Source organism: Bos grunniens, chromosome 6 (genome assembly GCF_055505025.1).
Source record: "Bos grunniens cultivar Pamir isolate PY7600 chromosome 6, Bosgru_T2T1.0, whole genome shotgun sequence".
Taxonomy (NCBI): Eukaryota; Metazoa; Chordata; class Mammalia; order Artiodactyla; family Bovidae; genus Bos; species Bos grunniens.
Genome location: NC_141170.1, coordinates 94,116,886 through 94,138,940, shown reverse-complemented (window position 1 = coordinate 94,138,940; position 22,055 = coordinate 94,116,886). Strand labels below are relative to the sequence as shown.

Below are 22,055 nucleotides of genomic sequence, written 5' to 3'. Positions count from 1 at the left end.
CCCTATACCACCTGGCCTTCCAAATTTAAAGGATAGGTTCTTGAAATGTCCAAGGAGAGGAACTGGGGTTTGAAACTATTTTGAACTGAGAAGGGTTAGGTGGGAACTCTTGTTGAAATAGACAGTTCAGACACCTCACTGCAATATCCACGATCCCATGAAAATGAATGTCTCCAGAACTCAGACCGGTCTAAAAGGTTTGGAAACTCTTCTATGTCTTCCTCCTCACAATTCAGAAATGAAGGCACGTGTAAAATGGACTCTGAGACAAGTGTTTCATATGACCCATTTTGACATTTAGTTTATCTGATGATCGTCACTGTAACAGAATGACAGAGATTTATTGACTTGATTCCAGAAGTGAACGTGCTTTAAAAGTTTGTGTCTGTATATGAAGAGACACAAGTTTTGCAATAGAAACACCTAAAAATATATATGTATAAGTATTTTGTCTTTCTGTTTATATTATGTTTTCTTTGTTTCACAGATATGTAATACTAATTACTGTGGTATTAACTTAATGTTTTCTGTTTCAAATAGACCTCAGTCCGATAAAGAGAGTGTGAAGCTTCTCACTGTTAAGACAATTTCTCATGAGTCTGGTAAGCTCCCAATATGTTGATTAGATGAAAAATGGTTATTTCAAAATCTAACTTGAATTTTGTTTGTTACCACAATAAAAAAGTATAACTTCTTTAGAAATAATTATTAACCCCAAGAAATAAAGAAATTCTCCTATGAGGGAAAAGTGAGCCCTAGAAATACCATTTGGGATAAGATATTAGACTATCTGACTTTGATAGGTTGCATGTAGATGTATTCTAAAGAATGAGTGATGACTAGAGGCATTTTCTATCCTGCAGTAGTGGCAGAAAAAACATTAAGCATGCCACGGGGTTTTTTTTTTAAGTATTGTTGTTTTGTTATTTTTGGTAATGGCTGTGTATAACCACTTGGAACTTGGATTCATCAATTAAAATGTAAATCATATCTTGTATCATTTCACATCATTTTAATTGAGCTTCTCAATGAGGACAAAATACAATTCTCTATTGATATAGTTTATATTTCTTTTTCCAGTTTCTTAGGTTTTGATTTTGTTTGGTTTGAAATGTAAAAAGTTTTTCAACATATAGATATGATTTGTATGAGTTATATTTGTATCAAGAATAATGAAAAATGGGATGCTAGATAGCTTTTAAAAATTAAAAAAAAGGCAAACTCCTTTTTTGTACTGAGTAGACCAAATATTTAAAACTCCAATATTTCAAAACAAGAAAATAAAAAGTAATTTTAGTTTTACAAAACAATCTAGGTGGCTCTAACAAATATCAAGTTATATCCAAGATACTTAAAATATTCAACCACCCCAATTTTACCTATACAAAGTAGTCCCAGAATACATGTTATGTTAAAGTGAAAGATATCAGATGATAAACATTGTAAATATATTGCAGAAAACAATTTTGTAAAACAAAAGACTAAATATAGTCCCAATTCAAGAGCAAGATATCAAAGACTGATAGGGGTCCCAATTTCAGGTAGAGGATTCAAATTAGAACAGATTACAAACAAGAACTGAGAAGCAAGGGCACCCAAGATCTGCAGAGACATGGCCAAATCCCTCATGTGAGCATTTTCCTGAGACTTTCAGTGTTGTATCTTTCTGTTCTTTATTCCCACATTGTTTTCTTTTTTTTTTTTTTTTTTAATTTTATTTATTTATTTTTTTTTAAATTTTATTTTATTTTTAAACTTTACATAATTGTATTAGTTTTGCCAAATATCAAAATGAATCCGCCACAGGCATACATGTGTTCCCCATCCTGAACCCTCCTCCCTCCTCCCTCCCCACACCATCCCTCCGGGTCGTCCCAGTGCTCCAGCCCCAAGCATCCAGTATCGCGCATCGAACCTGGACTGGCAACTCGTTTCTTGCATGATATTCTACATGTTTCAATGTCACTCTCCCAAATCTTCCCACCCTCTCCCTCTCCCACAGAGTCCATAAGACTGTTCTATACATCAGTGTCTCTTTTGCTGTCTCGTACACCAGGTTATTGTTACCATCTTTCTAAATTCCATATATATGCGTTAGTATACTGTATTTCTGTTTTTCCTTCTGGCTTACTTCACTCTGTATAATAGGCTCCAGTTTCATCCACCTCATTAGAACTGATTCAAATGTATTCTTTTTAATGGCTGAGTAATACTCCATTGTGTATATGTACCACTGCTTTCTTATCCATTCATCTGCTGATGGACATCTAGGTTGCTTCCATGTCCTGGCTATTATAAACAGTGCTGCGATGAACATTGGGGTACACGTGTCTCTTTCCCTTCTGGTTTCCTCAGTGTGTATGCCCAGCAGTGGAATTGCTGGATCATAAGGCAGTTCTATTTCCAGTTTTTTAAGGAATCTCCACACTGTTCTCCATAGTGGCTGTACTAGTTTGCATTCCCACCAACAGTGTAAGAGGGTTCCCTTTTCTCCACACCCTCTCCAGCACTTATTATTTGTAGACTTTTGGATCACAGCCATTCTGACTGGTGTGAAATGGTATCTCATAGTGGTTTTGATTTGCATTTCTCTGATAATGAGTGATGTTGAGCATCTTTTCATGTGTTTGTTAGCCATCTGTATGTCTTCTTTGGAGAAATGTCTATTTAGTTCTTTGGCCCATTTTTTGATTGGGTCATTTATTTTTCTGGAGTTGAGCTGTAGGAGTTGCTTGTATATTTTTGAGATTAGTTGTTTGTCAGTTGCTTCATTTGCTATTATTTTCTCCCATTCTGAAGGCTGTCTTTTCACCTTGCTAATAGTTTCCTTTGATGTGCAGAAGCTTTTAAGGTTAATTAGGTCCCATTTGTTTATTTTTGCTTTTATTTCCAATATTCTGGGAGGTGGGTCATAGAGGATCCTGCTGTGATGTATGTCAGAGAGTGTTTTGCCTATGTTCTCCTCTAGGAGTTTTATAGTTTCTAGTCTTACGTTTAGATCTTTAATCCATTTTGAGTTTATTTTTGTGTATGGTGTTAGAAAGTGGTCTAGTTTCATTCTTTTACACATGGTTGACCAGATTTCCCAGCACCACTTGTTAAAGAGATTGTCTTTAATCCATTGTATATTCTTGCCTCCTTTGTCAAAGATAAGGTGTCCATATGTGCGTGGATTTATCTCTGGGCTTTCTATTTTATTCCATTGATCTATATATCTGTCTTTGTGCCAGTACCATACTGTCTTGATAACTGTGGCTTTGTAGTAGAGCCTGAAGTCAGGCTCCAGTTCCATTCTTCTTTCTCAAGATCGCTTTGGCTATTCGAGGTTTTTTGTTTTTCCATACAAATTGTGAAATTATTTGTTCCAGCTCTGTGAAGAATACTGTTGGTAGCTTGATAGGGATTGCGTTGAATCTATAAATTGCTTTGGGTAGTATACTCATTTTCACTATATTGATTCTTCCAATCCATGAACATGGTATATTTCTCCATCTATTAGTGTCCTCTTTGATTTCTTTCACCAGTGTTTTATAGTTTTTTATATATAGGTCTTTAGTTTCTTTAGGTAGATAAATTCCTAAGTATTTTATTCTTTCCGTTGCAATGGTGAATGGAATTGTTTCCTTAATTTCTCTCTCTGTTTTCTCATTATTAGTGTATAGGAATGCAAGGGATTTCTGTGTGTTGATTTTATATCCTGCAACTTTACTATAGTCATTGATTATTTCTAGTAATTTTCTGGTGGAATCTTTAGGGTTTTCTATGTAGAGGATCATGTCATCTGCAAATAGTGAGAGTTTTACTTCTTCTTTTCCAATTTGGATTCCTTTTATTTCTTTTTCTGCTCTGATTGCTGTGGCCAAAACTTCCAAAACTATGTTGAATAGTAATGGTGAAAGTGGGCACCCTTGTCTTGTTCCTGACTTTAGAGGAAATGCTTTCAATTTTTCACCATTGAGGATAATGTTTGCTGTGGGTTTGTCATATATAGCTTTTATTATGTTGAGGTATGTTCCTTCTATTCCTGCTTTCTGGAGAGTTTTTATCATAAATGGATGTTGAATTTTGTCAAAGGCTTTCTCTGCATCTATTGAGATAATCATATGGTTTTTATTTTTCAATTTGTTAATGTGGTGTATTACATTGATTGATTTGCGGATATTGAAGAATCCTTGCATCCCTGGGATAAAGCCCACTTGATCATGGTGTATGATCTTTTTAATGTGTTGTTGGATTCTGATTGCTAGAATTTTGTTAAGGATTTTTGCATCTATGTTCATCAGTGATATTGGCCTGTAGTTTTCTTTTTTTGTGGCGTCTTTGTCAGGTTTTGGTATTAGGGTGATGGTGGCCTCATAGAATGAGTTTGGAAGTTTACCTTCCTCTGCAATTTTTTGGAAGAGTTTGAGCAGGATAGGTGTCAGCTCTTCTCTAAATTTTTGGTAGAATTCAGCTGTGAAGCCATCTGGACCGGGGCTTTTGTTTGCTGGAAGATTTTTTATTACAGTTTCAATTTTCATGCTTGTGATGGGTCTGTTAAGATTTTCTATTTCTTCCTGGTCTAGTTTTGGAAAGTTGTACTTTTCTAAGAATTTGTCCATTTCTTCCACGTTGTCCATTTTATTGGCATATAATTGTTGATAGTAGTCTCTTATGATCCTTTGTATTTCTGTGTTGTCTGTTGTGATCTCTCCATTTTCGTTTCTAATTTTGTTGATTTGATTTTTCTCCCTTTGTTTCTTGATGAGTCTGGCTAATGGTTTGTCAATTTTATTTATCCTTTCAAAGAACCAGCTTTTGGTTTTGTTGATTTTTGCTATGGTCTCTTTTGTTTCTTTTGCATTTATTTCTGCTCTAATTTTTAAGATTTCTTTCCTTCTACTAACCCTGGGGTTCTTCATTTCTTCCTTTTCTAGTTGCTTTAGGTGTAGAGTTAGGTTATTTATTTGACTTTTTTCTTGTTTCTTGAGGTGTGCCTGTATTGCTATGAACTTTCCCCTTAGGACTGCTTTTACCGTGTCCCACAGGTTTTGGGTTGTTGTGTTTTCATTTTCATTCGTTTCTATGCAAATTTTGATTTCTTTTTTGATTTCTTCTGTTATTTGTTGGTTATTCAGCAGCGTGTTGTTCAGCCTCCATATGTTGGAATTTTTAATAGTTTTTCTCCTGTAATTGAGATCTAATCTTACTGCATTGTGGTCAGAAAAAATGCTTGGGATGATTTCTATTTTTTTGAATTTACCAAGGCTAGCTTTATGGCCCAGGATGTGATCTATCCTGGAGAAGGTTCCATGTGCGCTTGAGAAAAAGGTGAAATTCATTGTTTTGGGATGAAATGTCCTATATATATCAATTAGGTCTAACTGGTCTATTGTATCGTTTAAAGTTTGTGTTTCCTTGTTAATTTTCTGTTTAGTTGATCTATCCATAGGTGTGAGTGGGGTATTAAAGTCTCCCACTATTATTGTGTTATTGTTAATTTCTCCTTTCATACTTGTTAGCATTTGTCTTACGTACTGTGGTGCTCCCGTGTTGGGTGCATATATATTTATAATTGTTATATCTTCTTCTTGGATTGATCCTTTGACCATTATGTAGTGACCTTCTTTGTCTCTTTTCACAGCCTTTGTTTTAAAGTCTATTTTATCTGATATGAGTATTGCTACTCCTGCTTTCTTTTGGTCCCTATTTGCATGGAAAATCTTTTTCCAGCCCTTCACTTTCAGTCTGTATGTGTCCCCTGTTTTGAGGTGGGTCTCCTGTAGACAACATATGTAGGGGTCTTGTTTTTGTATCCATTCAGCCAGTCTTTGTCTTTTGGTTGGGGCATTCAACCCATTTACGTTTAAGGTAATTACTGATAAGTATGATCCCGTTGCCATTTACTTTATTGTTTTGGGTTCGAGTTTATACACCGTTTTTGTGTTTCTTGTCTAGAGAATATCCTTTAGTATTTGTTGGAGAGCTGGTTTGGTGGTGCAGAATTCTCTCAGCTTTTGCTTGTCTGAAAAGCTTTTGATTTCTCCTTCATACTTGAATGAGATCCTTGCTGGGTACAATAATCTGGGCTGTAGGTTATTTTCTTTCATCATTTTAAGTATGTCTTGCCATTCCCTCCTGGCTTGAAGAGTTTCTATTGAAAGATCAGCTGTTATCCTTATGGGAATTCCCTTGTGTGTTATTTGTTGTTTTTCCCTTGCTGCTTTTAATATTTGTTCTTTGTGTTTGATCTTTGTTAATTTGATTAATATGTGTCTTGGGGTGTTTCTCCTTGGGTTTATCCTGTTTGGGACTCTCTGGGATTCTTGGACTTGGGTGATTATTTCCTTCCCCATTTTAGGGAAGTTTTCAACTATTATCTCCTCAAGTATTTTCTCATGGTCTTTCTTTTTGTCTTCTTCTTCTGGAACCCCTATTATTCGAATGTTGTAGCGTTTAATATTGTCCTGGAGGTCTCTGAGATTGTCCTCATTTCTTTTAATTCGTTTTTCTTTTATCCTCTCTGATTCATTTATTTCTACCATTCTATCTTCTAATTCACTAATCCTATCTTCTGCCTCTGTTATTCTACTATTTGTTGCCTCCAGAGTGTTTTTAATTTCATTTACTGCATTATTCATTATATATTGACTCTTTTTTATTTCTTCTAGGTCCTTGTTAAACCTTTCTAGCATCTTCTCAATCCTTGTCTCCAGGCTCTTTATCTGTGATTCCATTTTAGTTTCAAGATTTTGGATCAATTTCACTATCATTATTCGGAATTCTTTATCAGGTAGATTCCCTATCTCTTCCTCTTTTGTTTGGTTTGGTGGGCATTTATCCTGTTCCTTTATCTGCTGAATATTCCTCTGTCTCTTCATCTTGTTTAAATTGCTGAGTTTGGGGTGTCCTTTATGTATTCTGGCAGTTTGTGGAGTTCTCTTTATTGTGGCGTTTCCTCACTGTGTGTGGGTTTGTACCGGTGGCTTGTCAAGGTTTCCTGGTTAGGGAAGCTTGTGTCGGTGTTCTGGTGGATGGAGCTGTATTTCTTCTCTCTCCTTTCGAAGAGTTGGGTTGCTTTTCTGGGTGCCTGATGTCCTCTGCCGGCATTCAGAAGTTGTTTTGTGGAATTTACTCGACGTTTAAATGCTCTTTTGATGAATTTGTGGGGGAGAAAGTGTTCTCCCGGTCCTACTCCTCCGCCATCTTGGCTCCTCCTATACACAGATTTTATAAGCACTCACTTACACAAATACAGTAACCTAAAGATGCTTAATACTTCTGTTCAGTTGAACGAACTTCTAATGAACACTTTAACAACCAACTTATTCAACCAGGACAAATCCCAGTGAAGCTTTTAAAATGTTTCAACTTCTCTAAAATTGACCTATTATTCAGAAGACTAATTCAGGCAGAAGACCAGTTCATGAGACTTTCGCTGTACTATTAAAATACCAACTCAGATGAGACCATCCTTCTGAAGGAAATTTCTGTGCCGTTGAGCGTGGTGTTTTTATTTGTGTACAGCCTGATCATATGTCCTATTGTCTTCACATTTTCTCTTAACATTATTCCTCGAGCTTGTACCATAAAGAGATATGTGTTGGCACACGTAAAACAGACAGGAGTGGAAAGTTGCTGTGTGACAGGGAGCTCAACCTGGTGCTCTGCCCCACATTGTTTTCTTAAAGGTAACGATCTGAATGAGTGAAAGAGTAAAATTCATTCACAGGATACTTGGAAACCACTCACCAGTTTCTCCTAGCTATTCACCAGCTTTGACTAAGTAGCCAAGCCTATTCTGCTTGGTCAGGAAGGGACAGGCCAGAAGCCTGAATGTGAACTAATCATGAGTAAGCTCATGGAGGATCTGGAGCGTGATCACATTGTTTATCAAGAAAAGTTCTCAGAATCTGCCTATATCTTGTAAGCTGCATCACAGTAATTTCATGCACTCTCCTTTATTTCTTGAGAAATTTAACCAAATTGCTCGGCAGCTTCTGGGGCTCTCCAAGCTCTGAGCTAGAAGCCCCTGGAGGGAAGCCCATAGCTGTTTCAGGGATGAGGGGGTTAGGATCAGGACCACCTGGTCTACCAGGGAAATGATAATTGACACCAGAATCAAGACTTTTGGAAGGGGAAATTGCCAGAGAACCTTGTGCTTCTTGGTTGCAAATTTGCTGATTCTTCTTTAAAGCCCAGGGATAATTCTGTATAAGCTGATATCACCCACTCTCATAGTAACTGCAATAATAAGTGGGTAAACCATGATGGGATGTTTCAGAAGGCCCTTTACTCTCCAAACTTCCTTTTCTTCAGAAGTAGCTTTTCTGGTCATAGGTCTAAGGAGGAAATATTACTATGGAAATAAAAATGTCTAGTCTTTGGTACTTTTATTTCTGCCAATCTCAAGTTAGGAAACACATCTCTTTTAATAAAATAACTTCTCAAAGCTCAACCTAGCTGATTATAGAAAGTATTTGGTAATAGAGCTAAAGTGAAATTGGTGACTCAGAGTTGATTTCAATAGCCTAGAACTGATAATCTAAAACATACTCCTTTCCAAATGCTTTTTGTACTACCACAGTTTTTATTAAACTTGATTAAAGTCTCTCCACCATTAACAGGACTTGATGGCTTCTGAAACATCTGAAAACAAATCTCTTTCCATCTCTTCCCATCTTTTGAGATTTATTTGAATATTCTTTCTTTATAAAATTATTCTCACCACACTCAAAGGAAGTTACAGTATCATAATTATTTTTACCTAAATATCCCTTCCCTAATAGTTACATCTTTCCTAAAATATAACTAGAATAAGGTCTGAAATAATTATAAAAATAAAGTCTAAATTTCTATCTCATATATAAAAAATTTTAAATATTTAAAAAATACAGAAAAGAATTTGATAGAACAAATATGTGACTACCCACCATTCAGAATTTATGGTTGTTACTTTTCATGGTATTTGCTACATGGCCTAAGAAACGTACCAACAAACATACGTTAATTAACACACCAAGGTTAGTAACATGAAATTTGAGCTTCAGTGGTCTTAAGAATTAATTGGATTAGTCAAAGGTCAATTTATAAGCTCCAGTCTTGTATCTCAAAATAAATTTTGCCATTTTAGAGGTCAATAAATCATGTTTCCAAGGAAACAGAGCTCTGTAGCAACCCACCTTCAGGGAAAATGCCAGTGGATACTAAACTTCCTGGGTTTCTATAAGCCTCTATGCTTAATGGTTATTGTTCTGAATGTTTTCTCCAGATAAAGCAGTTCCTTGCCCCAAATCTTCCTCCTCTGATTGTCTTGATGTTTATCCATCCATATTTTCTGATTCCTCTAAGTCTGATCTTTCTCAACCAGATATTTTTGTTGAAAATGTAGTCCATAAATGTTTAAAGTTTGATTATTTCAATTGGGAGCTTTCTTTATTGTAAAAGAAAAAGCCTGAGTATACATGAGAATGTGCTTTCAGAAAAAAAAATAAGCACCAAATATAGCAGATCATGAAGCCCTGTATAAGAACATACAAGATGCCTCTCAGATTTAATTAAAAATCTTGCCAAGTTAAACATCACCATGATTGATTGCAAAATATACATGTGACATGAGGCATTTTAAACTGATTCCCACTTACACCATGTGTCAGAAAGTTAACATAGGTTATCTCATTTTTAACATGTAAGGCTATAAAAATATGAACAAAATTGCCTAAATTAAGGAATACATGATTCCACAAAAGAAAGGAAACACAGTAACACTGAATTTAATTTCAAAGTATTACTTGATTTTGAACCTTTTGAAGGGAGAAAAAGCAGATCTGAAATCATTATAATTTTCCTTTTCTTAGAAAACACTGATAAATTTGTATTATCTTATATTAAGTTCCAACGCTTCAGCATGCCTTCCATGATGTGCCAGATTTCTCTTGCTCAATTTTTGAACCATTTAGTATTAATAACACAAACTCTTCAGATGTCACTCACCTCCTACCCACTGTCCTCCTCCCTGAACTAAGGAGAGACAGCACCTTGGTCTTCTTTGTCTTTCCCACCTGCCCCTCCTGACCATGGTAATAATGCGGTAATTACACATTATTTATATATTGTTAGTATACCAGCACTAGTTAGTATGTTATGGTAATTATTCATTAAATATACACTTTTCTGTTTATTTTTACAAATAAAAGTTCATTTATAAGTAGAAATGAACAAAATTGTAAAGATGAGCGAAAGATTCATAGATGTATAAAGCCATACAGAGATTCAAAATCTATCTTTTTAGCCCTTCAATTTTGACTCAGTCTCTGATGAAGGTGAAAGAGGAGAGTGAAAAAGCTGGCTTAAAACTCAACATTCAAAAAACGAAGATAATGACATCCAGTCCTATCACTTCATGGCGAATAGATGAGGAAAGAGTGGACACAGTGTCAGATTTCATTTTCTCGGGCTCCAAAATCAATGTGGACGGTGACTGCAGCCACTAAATTAAAAGACACTTGCTTCTTGGAAGAAAAGCTATGACAAACCTAGACCGTGTATTCAAAAGCAGAGACAGCACTTTGCCGACAAAGGTCTGTATAGGCAAAGCCATGGTTTTTCCAGTAGTCATGTTTGGATGTGAGAGTTGGACTATAAAGAAGGCTGAGTGCCAAAGAATTGATTCTTTCAAATTGTCGTGCCAGAGAAGACTAGCACCCTCTTGGACCCTCTTGAGGGTCTCTTGGAGAGCAAGATCAAACCAGTCAAGCCTAAAGGAAATCAACCCTGAATATTCATTGGAAGGACTGATGCTGAAGCTGAGGCTCCAATACTTTGACCACCTGGTGTGAAGAGCCAACTCATGGAAAAAACCCTGATACTAGGAAAGATTGAGGGCAGGAGGAGAAGAGGGCAACAGAAGATGAGATGATTGGTTGGCATCACTTACTCAATGGACCTGAGTTTGAACTAACTCTGGGAGACAGTGAAGGACTGGGAAGCCTGGCATGCTGTAGTTCATGGGGTTGCAAAGAGTCAGACACGACTTAGGGACTGAACGACAACTGCCTTTGCACTAAGGCTTCCTTGCCTGTCCCAGATGTACATGGTCTTTCCACTAACTGTTGATTTGGCAAGTCAGCATGCACTGCTGCCTTGGAATATTTCTTAATGGCTTCAATTGCCATTTTAATATTTGACCTCAATATGCATAATGTAGAATGGAGAAAACAGAGAATAGAAAAAATTAAAAATTACTTATGAGAGACAACCTGGCATCAATACTGGCATTTCCTTCCAGTTGTGTTTTTCTAGGTATAATTGTATTTTTTTGCTTTTACCATATATGTCATCATTATAAGTATTATTAGAATCATATAATTATTTAATCTCTTCACACTTTCTATTCCCAGCTAGACAGACTGTGGGAGTTATTAAGGGAGATATTAACAATTGTAGTAATTTTCATATGAATTGTTTATGTGACTTCTGGTGGATGGCAGGGGTTCAATAAATGTTTCTTTTGTTTACTTCTTATTCCTGTACTTTATAGCCATGGATTCCAGGAGGTGCTGTGCCTTTTGTAAAATATGCAACAGTGAGCAAAGCATTGTGCTGGGCCGGGAGCTATGAGGGCTATGCTCAGAGCCAGACATTTCTTGAAACACAAAATTTAAGGAGCTATTGAAGGGTAATCCCAGGTTTGTTCTTCTTAGATCTCTGGTACTATTATCCCCATGACAGTGCAGGTAAGAGATGAATCAGTTGAGTCCCCAGAAGATGGTCCTAACTGGCAGATAAAAGCCAGAGCAAAGCAATGACATTTATTCTCAAAGCTGGAGACCTTGACCGATATTGGTTTTGTAAAGCATGACTGATGTTGATACTTGAATCTACATGAAAGACACAGGTAATATGAAAGGCTTTGACCACAGATTCAAGAGCACATGAAAATGCTCATGGTCTTTCAGCTTCGCATCATCCTAAGTTAATATTTATCTTTATATCAGATGATGGAAAGATGCTGTTATTTTGAGTAATGTTCCCTACACTGCTTTGTATGTCATCAAAATATTCATGTAAGCCTATAAATTCATTTTCACAAAACTCTCACTGAATTATTTAAACAGAGGAACCTTGAATGTTTTTCCGATAAAATGGCACTTAAAATATATGACATAGTTTTGCTTAGGCAGAGCCAGCTCATGGACCAAGCAAAATTCAATAACTCGTTCTCTTGGGTGCCTCTCTTGCTATCACCTCCCAGCTCACACCATCTACCCGCAGGGAGCAAGTCAGCATCACTCCTCTAGGATAAAAATAAACAATGGCCAAAAAAAGCTCATAAATCTTGGTGAAGGATTTCCAGGCAATAAATACCAAGAGGTAAATTGTGGCTCTGATGACATTCTTGAGGGGAAATTGGACTTTCCTTGGGAAAAAAAACAAGCTGAGAAACTTTTATTTTCATCCTTATTCACTCTCTAAGCAAAACATATCTTGTTTTTAGGGGAGCACTCTGCACAAGGAAAAACCAAGAACTAACAGCTTGATGAATCCTCTCCACACCTGGGCAATAAATATGTAAGTTTCCTAATTTCATTCACTGAGATACTCATTAATATCTGTTTTGTTAGCCTGCTGCAGCTCAGATTATTTTTATACTTTTATAACCTGAAAAGTTAATGGCTTGTGTCAGTGAAACCATCATTTTCTATTTGTCTAAAAACAAACACGAAGAACACTTGCCAGAGAATTAAATGTCTTGGGGGCTGTAGAAGATTTCTTCCAGTTGTCCTGCCTCCCTCAGGGACAGTGCAGTCCATTCTTTCTGCCTTTTGGTAGCGCTCCCACATAGCTGCTGTTTGCCTCTGTCCGGGTCAGCATATGCACACTTCCAGTGGCAGTTAAACAGGGTTCTATTGCTGGGGAAGGATTGCAGGACCCCAGATGACTGTGCTTACAAATTTGCGATTTATTGTGAAAAAAATAAATTGACACCTCAGCTGCCGAAAGGTAAAGATGCACATCATAGTCAAAGGTTGGCTCAGGGCAAGGGGTCCAGAGATGCCAGATGGAAGATCCAATTGTGCTTCCTCTGTAAGGACCATGCCCAGGTGTGCTTTCTCTGTGGGACTAGGAACGATGGGTGTGCACACAAAGCACCTCAAACAAGTGATCCAAAACATGCTCTCAGCTGGGAGTCTTATACCTGGGTACTCAGGAAGGCACATTCTTGCTGCATAACTAGAGGAGTGAGAGAGCCTTCCAGGTGTCTCAATGAGACCAGTGCAAAGTCTTCAGTCTCATTACACTCATTGTTAATCAATGAATAATTGAAAGCTCTCAAACCTCTGGATATGAGCAACTGTCATTCTGTGTGAGCCATGCTTTGACCAGGAGTCCATGCAATGCAAGTGTATGTCTTACTGCAGTAAAACAACTCAGGCCGATTTCAGGCCTGCTGGAGTCGACCTTTCCGGCTTAGCATAGGATGGTCTTTTGCCTTTCTACAATTGCATAAGAAAATTTTCTTCTGACTTTAGTTTTCACAAGAAACATTAAGTACATGCCCTCACAGTGTCTTATAATTTTTAGAATCTGCAGAAAAATTTACTTTTTGGTAACTAACGGTGAAAAAAACAAAAGGACAAATAGGTATATGCCCTGCATTGGCCTGACCGCAATGGTAGTCACTCTGGGTAGTGTCCAGGGGAGGGCAGTATATCACTGTTATGTCCACTACCTAGGTCTACTTCCTAGCACAAGTTCAATGCTGTTATGGATACTCAGCCAGTGTTTACTGAGTAAATGATGCTTCTTTGGCTAGGAGCAGGAGACATACACAAAGGAGTATCATCCAGACATATATATCCGGGTCAGAACTTCATCCTTCTCTAGGCAGCAAAAGGTAGATTAGGATGAGAGAGGAAGCTCTTTCAGATGCAAGATTCTAGAAGCTGAGAAGTTAGAAATTCACGGAGAATGTGTTCAAGCCCTCACCAGTGCATGGAAAGCTTTCTTCCATACCAGCTATGGTTCCTTTGCAATCCTGTGCCTATTGAAAAACAATGCCTTCCAGATTATCAACATGCTCAAATCTTGGTAACTAATTGTCCACTTTGGAGGAAGATGAAGTATTCAGTTGGAAAGAAAAAGAAAGAAAAGTCTCTATATAGGAGGCAGCCTCAATACAGTCTCTGTACAGAAAATAAGGATGAGTGCTGATCCAAACAAGCTCAACAAAATGAATTATCACCCAATTCCTGTTCCTTTCCACTTTTGTACTTTAAAAATATCCCTAGCCTCTAATCTCTTGTCTTTGGATTTGCAGAAGTAAATAATTTCTGTTGCCTTTCTGAGTAATTGTGAAATTATATAACAATGTTCTGAAGAGTAAAGATGAAAGTAATGGGAAGAAACATGCTTGACATTGGTCAATTCTATTGTCTATTTGTCTTACCCTTTTTCATTTTATTTCTCTTGAATCATTGAACTTTAAATGTAGTAACCAGTAATTGCTTTCTAAAGTATCAACTAGAAATCAAATATCGGCTCAGAAATTCAAGATAAATAGGATACATTTGTGGCTCATGGGTAAAGAATCCACCTGCAGTGCAGGAGACACAGGAGGCGTGGGTTTGATCCCTGGGTTGGGAAGATCCCCTGGAGGAGGGAATAACAATCCACTCCAGTATTCTTGTCTGCAGAATCCTGTGGACAGAGGAGCCTGGCAGGCTGTGTGTCACGGACACGCTTCAGTCATGTCTGAGTTTTTGAGACCCCATGAACTGTAGCCCATTAGGCTCCCTTGTCCATGGAGTTCTCCAAGCAAGAACACTGAAGTGGGTTGCCCCGCCCTCCTTCAGAGGCTCTTCCCAACCCAGGAATGGAACACGTGTCTCCTTCGGCTCTTGCATTGCAGGCAGATTCTTTACCACTGAGCCACCAGGGAAGACTGGGCTACAGTCCATAGGGTCACAAATAGTCAGACACAACTGAACCAACTTAGCACATGCATTTGAACTAGAAGTTGAAAAAAGAAGCTGAGAAGTCTTTGGATCTGTAGGTAACAGCAAACACTTATATGGACACATTAACTCATGTTAAAAATGTTCATCTCAGTATAAATTTCTAGATGTATTTAAAGCCTGCTGCTTCATATAATGATCATTTATTTAGTGCAGAGTATTATATTTAATGGAATTCCAGAATACCTTTCATCTATGATCATTGCCCTCTCTGTGAAGTTTGTCTAGTGAGAACATAAACGCACACACAAGAAATAAGAAAATAATTAAGATAAAAAGATTTAAAACTACATGGCATGATTGATACACTTCATCACTTCAGTCTAGTTCTAAAATCTGAGACCTTCATGTCAGCAAGAGGAAGGTCAGTAAGAGTTTCATAAAATATTATCCTTTCATTGCATATTTATTGCTACATTTAGGAACCATAATTTTTCAGAATAAGAAAATGATTATTTTAGTTTAAACTTTCCCTGTATAATTTACTTAGCTGATATCACCCTCAAAATGGCTATTAGTGCAAAACAACTTTTGTTAAGTTTCAAATTTTAGAAATATATTAGCTGTATGTATTTCTATACATATTTGTGCCCTTTTACAGTGCAAATATGCTTTGTTATCTTCTTCTTAGATTGATTTTCTCATGATTAATTAGGAGTGACAGGGTGACATAGCTAAAGGAATTGATTTGCTGTTATATAGAACTTCTACTTAGGTCAGAATTTCTACACAAAAATGCAGAGCAGGAAAGCAACATCTTTTTTCTTATTGATGCCAACAAATAGTCTGAAAAAAAAAACTGGTTAATAATGAGTGTGAAGGATCATTAGCTAATATTATTTATGAAAGTGAAAGTTGCTCAGTTGTGTCCGACTCTTTGTGACCCCGTGGACTATACAGTCCATGGAATTCTCCAGGCCAGAATACTGGAGTGGGTAGCCTTTCCCTTCTCCAAGGGATCTTCCCAACCCAGGGATTGAACCCAGATCTCCCACATTCAGACGGATTCTTTACCAGCTGAGCCACAAAGGAAGCCCAAGAATACTGGAGCGGGTAGCCTATCCCTTCTCCAGTGGATCTTCCTGACCCAGGAATTGCACCAGGGCCTCCTGCATTGCAGGCAGATTCTTTACCAACTGAGCTATAATGTTATCTATACGTTGCTGTTAGTCGCTCAGTCGTGTCTGACTCTGCAACTCCATGAACTATAGCCTACCAGTCTCCTCTGTCCATGGAATTCTCCAGGGAAGAACACTGGAGTGGGTAAGCTATTCCCTTATCCAGGGGATCTTCCTGACCAGGGATCAAACCCAGGTCTATGACACTGCAGGCAGATTCTTTACCATCTGAGCCAGCAGGGAAGGCCATATCTATATGGGGGAAATGTATAAAGAACTTAATGTAAAAGAAAGACAGTAGAAGAAAATTTAGTTAGGTTTTATTATGTGTCTGATTAAGAATTTTCAAACCATGAAACAATACAAGAAAATTCAATTTCCAAGACAGAAATTTCTACTACATCATGACTTAAAATTTTCAAACGTGTCATAAAGAAAACCATAAATTGGAAAACACTTGCCATAAATACGAGACCAATTAATTAATATTCTAAATACCCAAAGACATTTATACAAATTGGAAAATTTTTAAATGATCCAAGGCCATGAACAGGCAATTCATAGAGGAGAAAATAGAAATGGTAATATAAAATTATAACCTTCAATTTAATTGAGCTTTATTTTTCCAGTATTTAAAAATCATACTGGTGAAACAGATAATTTCATATGCTGCATTTGACAGCATAAATTGGATTAATTGGATTAATCTTTTTGAAGAGCAGTTTGGTAATATTAGCTAAGAGACTTAAAATCTTCACATTTGTCACCTAGTAACTTCACTTTAGGAAATTCTCATAAGGAAATTATTGAAATATTATTAGAAATTAGTATACAGAGAATAGCAGCAAATGTTTAGAAACAGTGTGTCTAATGGTATGGAAATTTCAAATAAATTATTTTTCATCCTATTGATGACATTACACAGCTAACAAAAACAAATAACTCTCAAGATAATTTTTTAATTGCACATAAACATGTCTTTCCAACTGTGGTGTTGGAGGACTCTTGAGAGTCCCTTGGACTGCAAGGAGATCCAACCAGTCCATCCGAAAGGAAATCAGTCCTGAATATTCCTTGGAAGGACTGATGCTGAAGCTGAAACTCCTTTGGCCTCCTGATTTGAAGAACTGACTCATTTGAAAAAAAAAACCTGATGCTGGGAAAGATTGAAGGAGGGAGGAGAAGGGGACAACAGAGAATGAGATGGTTGGATGGCATCACTGACTCGATGAACATGAGTTTGAGTAGACTCCTGGAGTTAGTGATGGACAGGGAGGCCTGGCACGCTGCAGTCCATGGGGTTGCAAAGAGTCGGACATGACTGAGTGACTGAAATGAACTGAACTGAAACAAACTGAAACATGTCCAAGATATAGGGCTGCCTGCCAATGCAAGAGACAAAGGTTCAATCTCTGGGTTGGAAAGATCCCCTGGAGAAGGAAATGGCAAATCACTCCGGCATTCTTGTCTGGGAAATCCTATAGACAGAGGAGCCTGGCAGGGCTACAGTCCATGAGGTCATAAAAGAGTCGGACACTACTGAGTAACTAAACAGCAACAGTGTCCAAGATAAATCTTAAATGAGAGGGAAAACAATTTTAGAATTGAACAGAAGTCCTTTTAATTGTTCTGAGACCAATCCTATGCTGTAGAAGGCAGGGGACTGGCTGCCACCTGGTCACTCCCTCGCCAGTAGTTCCCCTGTCCATTCTGCTGTGAGTCACCTACCCGTTTAAGATATGAGGGGAATCTCGGATCAATAAAGAACCAGGAATAAGCAAGACCAGTAACTTGTATGAAAGTCTCTTCCCACAGATCCTCAACAAAATGGAATATTACCCGTTTCTACTTTTCTCCCAGATATAATTCACTGTACTTTTGTAATTTTCTAAATGATACCCTTGATAATCTAAAAGCATCTTCATGAACTTCCAGAAGAGCTTAATATGTTTTTCAATTATTTTTCTTACATTTAAAATGAATGATGAGGGCTAGAAAGAAAACATCACAAGTAAAAAGAGATTTATTTTCCAATCCTAGTCTATAGCCCTGAACGAATTTCTTTATAATGCTTTACACTGTGTTCAACATCCATAAAACCAGGACAGAAAGGTCTTTTCTCCTAAAACCATTGTGCTCCTCTGTTTATAAAGTACTGTCGATATGGTTAAAGAATCTAACATGATATTTTATTATTAAAGTGATCATTACTTTTTTAAAGAATCACAAATATACAATATTTAGGGTTGTGAAAGATTCCATGACCATAAAGTTTTGTATTATCATTGAAGCTGGCACACTGAGTTTTAGAGGGATTATAATGTTGGAAAGAAAGTTTATGCTGGTATTGTATAGACATTCAAACTGGAACATCAACTAATGAATAAAATCATTAATGAAGCAAGCAAAATCTGTTTCTTGAGAAAGACTGTCAATGTGGAATACACTCTGATGACAACCCCAGTTTGTTCCTATTGTTGATTTCTGATCTTTAAGGAGAAAAAATTATCAGTGCCACATTAATCCTGACCATTATCCTACTCACACAAATCAAAATATTTACCTAGCTGATCTATGGTGCAAACACTTAGCTTCACTTGGAAGCTCACCTACAGAGGATTATGGTTCAGTTGAAGAAAAAAGCGACAGAAATCTTACTCTGCTAAGTACTAGACCAGATATTAAGAGGAACATGACATGGTTGCTGTCCTGAAGAAGCTTAGACTCGTGGCAAGATATACAAATAAGATCATTTTAGCAGAATATGGTAAATAAGATAGTAAAGAATCTGCCCTCAATGTGGGAGACCAGGGTTCAATCCCTGGCTCGGGAAGATACCCCAGAGAAGGGAATGGCAACCCACTCCAGTATTCTTGCCTGGAGAATCCCACAGACAGAGGAGCCTGGTGGGCTACAGTCCATGGGGTCACAAAGAGTCAGACATGGCTAAGTAACTTTCACTTTATGTAAAGATAGCCATAGTACCTTGAAGTTTAATGATAAATTTCTCAGAGAATTTAGTATTTAAGTTGAGATTTACAGGATAAGAAAAAAAGTGGCCTAGGTTTTTCTAGACACAGGGAGCAGCATGTGTAAATGCAAAGAATTGTGAAACTGCATGGGGTATGGAAAATTTTATAGAAAACTGTTTACCCTAGAGCTGTTCTTTCTGTATATGCTGCAGAGTCAGTGAACCGTTGATTCTGTTCCACAATGAGATTAAGTACAGCCTCTGAGTGTAAGCATTTAAAATTGTTATAACGATCTGATATTGCTTCAACATTTTACTCATGTGATTTTATTTTTAAAAATACCAGTTTGCAACTGATTAGAGATGTTTAAAAAAGCCAACCTGGTCCATAGATAATGTGGGAAGCACAGTTCTAGAAGATAGAGCTCAGTGCCAGCAGGGCTGATGAGTGAGGGTGAAGCAGTTGAGGGTACCGGATCATAAGAGGGGTTGGCTAAGCTACAGTGTACAGGACTCCACATGGAGAGAATGAAATGCTTTCTTTTCCTAAGCAGAATAAAATCAGATTATTTCCTTTTTATTAATGCCGTCAAGAAGCCATTTATTCATTTATTCATTTCGAGAGACTCTCTGACCTTGAATGACCAGGAAATTAGTCCAAAATCTGAGAGTGGGGACTGTTTCTCAGTCATCCCAGTAATCACTGTACTTCTTCTAGAATTACACCATGCTCTTGCCTGGGCTGGACCATCTGTCGGCCACAAGTACTCTGGAAGGACATTAGAAATGCCCTGCTTTAAAAAAAAAAAAAAAAAAGAAATGCCCTGCTTTACAGTCATTTCCGCAGACTAAGGCTTGACATGGACCCTCTGTCCACTCTTGGCTCTTCAAAGCATCCCCCAAACCATGGCAACTAGTGTCCATCTTTCTCCCAGGCAAGGCAGCAGTGCACTGGTTCCTACCAAAGGCCCTGCCTCCATCAACCACACCACGAGGGAGTAAAATGCAAGTCTCCACCCTGGTCCCCCTGCCCACCCCCAACCCCACCGTGTCATTCTCCTCCCAGATTCCAGCAAACCACCGGCATTGCCACCAGCAGCATGAAAGGGCACCTAAGCCTTCGATGTGGGGGGCGTGTGCCCCTTTCCCAATTAAAGCACAGAAACTTCAGGCTTCTGTTCCTTTTCAGACCAACACAGACAGTTGTTTCTGTACTGCAAATGAGAAAACCCAAAGTAATAAGCTAAAGCCTTCCTGTGAAGGAGAGGTGGAGAGTGCCCCTTCATTCTCCTCCCCAGTACACAGCAGCAAAGCATGAAAGTTGCCAATAAATTTCATAACATTGTTACCCCAAGCAACAGTCCTTGAATGATGTCCCGTTAATGATTGGGTACAGCGAAGTGTTTTAATCAGAAGACGAATATGGTGAGATTTGTGCTTGAAACACATCACTGAGTATTTAATGTGGAAGATCAATTCAAGAGTGATAAGACTAGAAGCAGAGAAGTCAGAGGGCTATTGCAGTTCTGACTATCCCAAGTCTGTAGCTGGAATGGAAATGAAGCAGCAGTATGGAATAGAGAAGTGTCTGGAAAATAAAATTCTCCAGAGGTGGTGATTGTGTGAATGTAGGCATTGTGGGTAAGGACTATTAGGGGTATAGATTATGGCTGCACTTGTAGCTTGATTGTCTGCATGGATTGTGGAGGAAAGAGAAAAGGTTGGAACTACTGAGCAAGAGGGAATAGGTTTGGGAGGCACTCTAGTGGGTTTCTTTTCAGACTTGTTGAGGTTGAAGTGCTTCTGGGACATTCCAGTGACTCTATATGTGTGTGTGTTAGTTGCTCAGTTGTGTCTGACTCTTCGCAACCCCATGGACTATAGCCCACCAGCCTCCTCTGTCCATGGAATTCTCCAGGCAAGAATACTGGAATGGGTTGTCATTCCCTTCTCCAGGGGGCCTTCCCAATCCCAGAGTCAACCCAGGTCTCCCACGTTGCAGGCAGATTCTTTATTGTCTGAGCCACCAGGGAAGCCCTTTCAGTGACTCTACTGGGTGGAAAAATTCAGCTGGTCACTAACATTTCTTACCAAGCGATGGTCTTCCTCCAGCATCTCTGCTCCTTCCCTTTCTTGTAATCTGAACTTGTTTGTTTCCCCCCAACAGGCTTACTCTTCAGCTTCAATGCTCCATGGGGAGAAAGCCCTGTGGAATCAATCCTGACTGCCAATCCTGCTCGCCAGTCACCTGTCCCAATGAAGTGATGTCCAGATGACATGCAGTAATCTAATAGAATCAGAAAGAATCATGCGGCTCCCCTATCCTTTAGGATGTGAAGAAGTGCATTACCGCATTTTATAGGAATACTATGTTCCTAGGAGAGTGGATTTTAGGAGGGGCATCTGTGAGCAGTTAACCTGACAGACCAGCAGGTGGTTTCACTGATGAAATCTGTCCCTTCAATTTAAAGTTTTCAGAACCAACAGTTTTCATCCACGGAGACTTTTCTACTTTTTTATTGTTCTTATATTACCTAATGTTTGTATTTATTGTTTTCCACTATGTTAACACAGGGGAAATTCACAACTGTATTATTAAATATTGGGTCAAAATCCTGCCTTGCCACTTTGTACATAAAGATATTTTATTTGTACTTTCATATGTTGCTGTTAATAAATAATTACTGTACTCAACACACTAAAAATATCATAATGTGACTGAAAATGCAATAGTATTGTCTTCCCATAATTATGAGTATTTGGGGATTGATTATTAGAATATGAGAGCTCACTAATGAAAGGCATCTAAGAAGTGAGAAAGGGACAAAGGATTCACACACTAGACCCTGTTCATGGAAAGTCAATTTACCATCTCTTTGGTATTTCTCTTTGTAATTCACAGTATGTAACAAGGATGTAAGGGCATTTATGACACTCTGTACCGCATTCATTAAGAAGATAACAAGACTG

The 22,055-nt window shown here is 37.9% G+C and overlaps 1 protein-coding gene and 1 long non-coding RNA gene across 10 annotated transcripts in view; one reads left to right on the top strand and one right to left on the bottom strand.

Moving 5' to 3' along the window:
• EMCN (endomucin) overlaps positions 1 to 21,790 on the top strand; it is a 134,356-nt gene extending 112,566 nt beyond the window's left edge. For all 8 annotated transcript variants that reach the window (XM_086406757.1, XM_086406755.1, XM_086406752.1 and 5 more), the window contains 3 exons: positions 541 to 602; positions 12,476 to 12,549; positions 21,253 to 21,790. In XM_086406757.1, the coding sequence (XP_086262883.1) occupies positions 541 to 602; positions 12,476 to 12,510 (97 nt within the window). In that variant the 3' untranslated portion in view covers positions 12,511 to 12,549; positions 21,253 to 21,790. The remainder of the gene's footprint in view (positions 1 to 540; positions 603 to 12,475; positions 12,550 to 21,252) is intronic.
• The window catches only part of LOC147371030 (uncharacterized), a 143,405-nt gene that overhangs the window by 6,239 nt on the left and 115,111 nt on the right, over positions 1 to 22,055 (bottom strand). The window lies entirely within an intron of this gene.